Source organism: Mandrillus leucophaeus, unplaced genomic scaffold (genome assembly GCF_000951045.1).
Source record: "Mandrillus leucophaeus isolate KB7577 unplaced genomic scaffold, Mleu.le_1.0 Scaffold7, whole genome shotgun sequence".
NCBI lineage: Eukaryota > Metazoa > Chordata > Mammalia > Primates > Cercopithecidae > Mandrillus > Mandrillus leucophaeus.
The window spans coordinates 7,347,581-7,350,807 of NW_012107585.1; the positions used below are offsets into that span (position 1 = coordinate 7,347,581).

General features: G+C 49.8%; 1 protein-coding gene across 1 annotated transcript in view; it reads left to right on the plus strand.

Annotated features, from left to right (window-relative positions):
- Window positions 1-3,227, plus strand: part of TMEM120B (transmembrane protein 120B) — a 77,722-nt gene that overhangs the window by 8,355 nt on the left and 66,140 nt on the right. Inside the window, exon 2 of the mRNA XM_011964554.1 lies at window positions 174-292. Within this exon, the coding sequence (XP_011819944.1) occupies window positions 174-292 (119 nt within the window). The remainder of the gene's footprint in view (window positions 1-173; window positions 293-3,227) is intronic.

Consider the following 3,227-nt stretch of genomic DNA (forward strand, 5'->3'; position numbering starts at 1 on the left):
GGGAGGCTGAGGCAGGAGAATTGCTCGAACCCAGGAGACAGAGCTTGCAGTGAGCTGAGATCATGCCACTGCACTCCAGCCTGGGTGACAGAGCGAGACTCTGTCAAAAAGAAAAGAAAATGACCTGTTCACATTCTCCCGCACACCTTCCCCCGGGGTCCCCTGTCCTCCAGGAGACGCACAGGATCTACAAGCAGAAGCTGGAGGAGCTGGCTGCGCTGCAGACGCTGTGTAGCAGTTCCATCAGTAAGCAGAAGAAGCACCTCAAGGACTTGAAGCTCACACTCCAGAGGTAGGTGCGGCTGCAGCCCGTGGGCTGCTCTGGTTCTGAGGGACAGAAGCCCAACTCAAAACAGGCTGAAGCAGAGAATGGCAATCTCAGTGGAAAAAGACAGGACTGGGAGTTGTTTCAGGCATCACTGGATCCAGGGGTCAAAGGGTGTTTTGGGGCATCTGTTTTTTTCCCTCTAAATTCTGCCTTCCTCTGGATTGGTGTCACTCTTAGGGTGACTGTCCCCTCCACCAACAGTGCCAGGCTTATATTCTCCAACCTTGCTTCCTGCTGGCTGTGCCACCCTGGCTGAAGGAGAGTTTCTCTTTTTTTTTTTTTTTTTGAAATGGAGTCTTTCATTCTGTCACCCAGGCTGGAAAGCAATGGCGTGATCTCGGCTCACTGCAGCCTCCGTCTCCTGGGTTCAAGTGATTCTCCTGCCTCAGCCTCCCAAGTAGCTGTGATTACAGGCGTGCGCCACTGTGCCTGGCCGAGAGTTTCTTTTTCCCAGTACTTCAGCCGACATTCTGGGTTAGTCCTCATTGGCTGGGATTGGTTGAATGCCCATTTGTGAACCAATCACTGAGAAGCTGCTTGGACAGCCCCATGCTGTGCGCTCAGTCTGTGGCCCTGGGAAGTGGAGGGACAGCCATGTGGGTGGTGGGAGAAGAAGATGAGTAGTTTCCCAGGGGAAAGGTGGGTGCTGTTATAGGAAGGTGCCCTGCTGGACAAGTAAACAGGCAGCGTCCTTTCGTGGGTGTGGGGTGTCCTCCCCACTGGGGTCTCTGGGGTAGTGGCCACTAGGTTGCCATCCCTGGTGGAGATGTGCTTGAGCTCATAGCTTAGTTCGGTTCCCCAGGCCTGGATCGTGTTCATTTCCTGACTTCTCCAGGTCTGGGAACTCCCTTCCTGCCTGGTATGTGAAGGGGCCCAGTGGATGCAGTGACCCCCTTGTCAGGCAGGGAAACTGAGGCTCCAAGTGACTTGTCCCAAGTCACTTAGCTAGGCTTCCATTTTAGAATCTGGGACTCATGGTCAACTCTTTCCTTGTGGACAATTTTGGAGGAAGGTCCTGAAAGGGGTAGAGAGTATGGATGGCCCCATGCAAACACATCACCAGATGTGGCTTTGGAAAAACACGTCTTGGTAATGGCAGGACTCAGAGTCTAGAGTTTTTTCAGTCCAGAGTTTTTCAGATTCTCAGTGATTGCTTCACAGATGGGCACATGGCTAACCTCAGCACTATTATTGATGGGTCTGTGGGGGCTGTGCAGTGCACTGTGGGATAGTGAGTAGCATCCCTGGCCTCTGCCCACCGATGCCAGTAACACTTCCGCCCCAGGTGTGACCACCAAGATGTCTCCAGGCATTGCCGGCTGCTCCCAGTTGAGAAGTACTGAGTTAGAAGGTTGACCCATGAGTTAGGGTCTTAGACCAAGGACCCCTGCCATTCTGAGATGTCTCTGCTGGCTTGTTTTCTAGTTTTGAGAGTTCCATGTTACCAAAGAATAACAGACCTTAACTGGTCGACTGCTTATGCTTTCAGGGGCTTTCTGTCTGTCCTCTTGGTAATCTGTAGGTTATTCCTTTATTTCTATTTTTAAAAATTATATTGATTGATTGATTGGTAATCTGTAGGTTATTCCTTTATTTCTATTTTTAAAAATTATATTGATTGATTGATTGATTGATTGATTCATTCATTCATTCATTCAGAGATGGAGTCTCGCTCTGTCGCCCAGGCTGGAGTGCAGCGGCACAATCTCAGCTCACTGCAACCTCTGCCTCCTGGGTTCAAGCAATTCTCCTTCCTGTCTTAGCCTCCTGAGTATCTGGAATTATAGGTGCCCGCCACCACGCCCGGCTAATTTTTGTATTTTTAGTAGAGACAGGGTTTCACCATGTTGGTCAGGCTGGTCTCGAACTCCTGACCTCAAATGATCCGCCTGCCTCAGCCTCCCAAAGTGCTGGGATTACAGGCATGAGCCACCGTGCCTGGCCTCACTTAACTTTCATACCTAGGTGCCTTGCTTGGCAGGCAGGGGAGTTTAGCCTCTGTGCTCACTGTTGGACCATCCGCTTTTGCTCTCCCTCTGTTAAATCCATCTCTCCAACCACTAAAAAAAAAAAAAGGTCACTTGAGTTTGTTGGTTTATCGTTGCTTTGTTTTTCAATGCTTTTAATTTCTCAGGGCCCATGTTAACCTTGTCTGTATCATTCCAATTCTAGTACACGTGCTGCCAAAGTGAGCAGTGGCTTATTCTTTTTGTTTTTATTTTTATTGAGACGGAGTTTCGCACTTTCACCCAGGCTGGAGTGAAGTGGCGTGGTCTTAGCTCACTGCAACCTCCACCCACTGGGTTAAAGTGATTCTCCTGCCTCAGCCTCCCAAGTAGTTGGGATTACAGATGCCCGCCACCATGTCTGGCTAATTTTTGCATTTTTAGTAGAGATGGGGTTTCACCATGGGAAAATACAAGAGACTTTGCCTCAGTGCTGGGGGAACAGAACACAGTAACTTCTTGACTTTGCCACCATCACGCACCTCCCAATAAATAACACCATAGGCAGGGAAACAACCCCTTATCTCTGGACCTCTAAGACAAACACCAACAATTTAGGGAAACCAACACGGGAGATGAAGACCATGACATTAAAAACAATAAGCTGGCTGGGCGCGGTGGCTCATGCCTGTAATCCCAGAACTTTGGGAGGCCCAGGCAGGTGGATCACAATGTCAGGAGTTTGAGACCAGCCTGGCCAATATGGTGAAACCCCGTCTCTACGAAAAATCCAAAAAAAAAAAAAAAAAAAAAAAATTAGCCGGGCATGGTGGTGGGCACCTGTAATCCCAGCTACTTGGGAGGCTGAGGCAGGAGAATTGCTCGAACCCAGGAGACAGAGCTTGCAGTGAGCTGAGATCATGCCACTGCACTCCAGCCTGGGTGACAGAGCG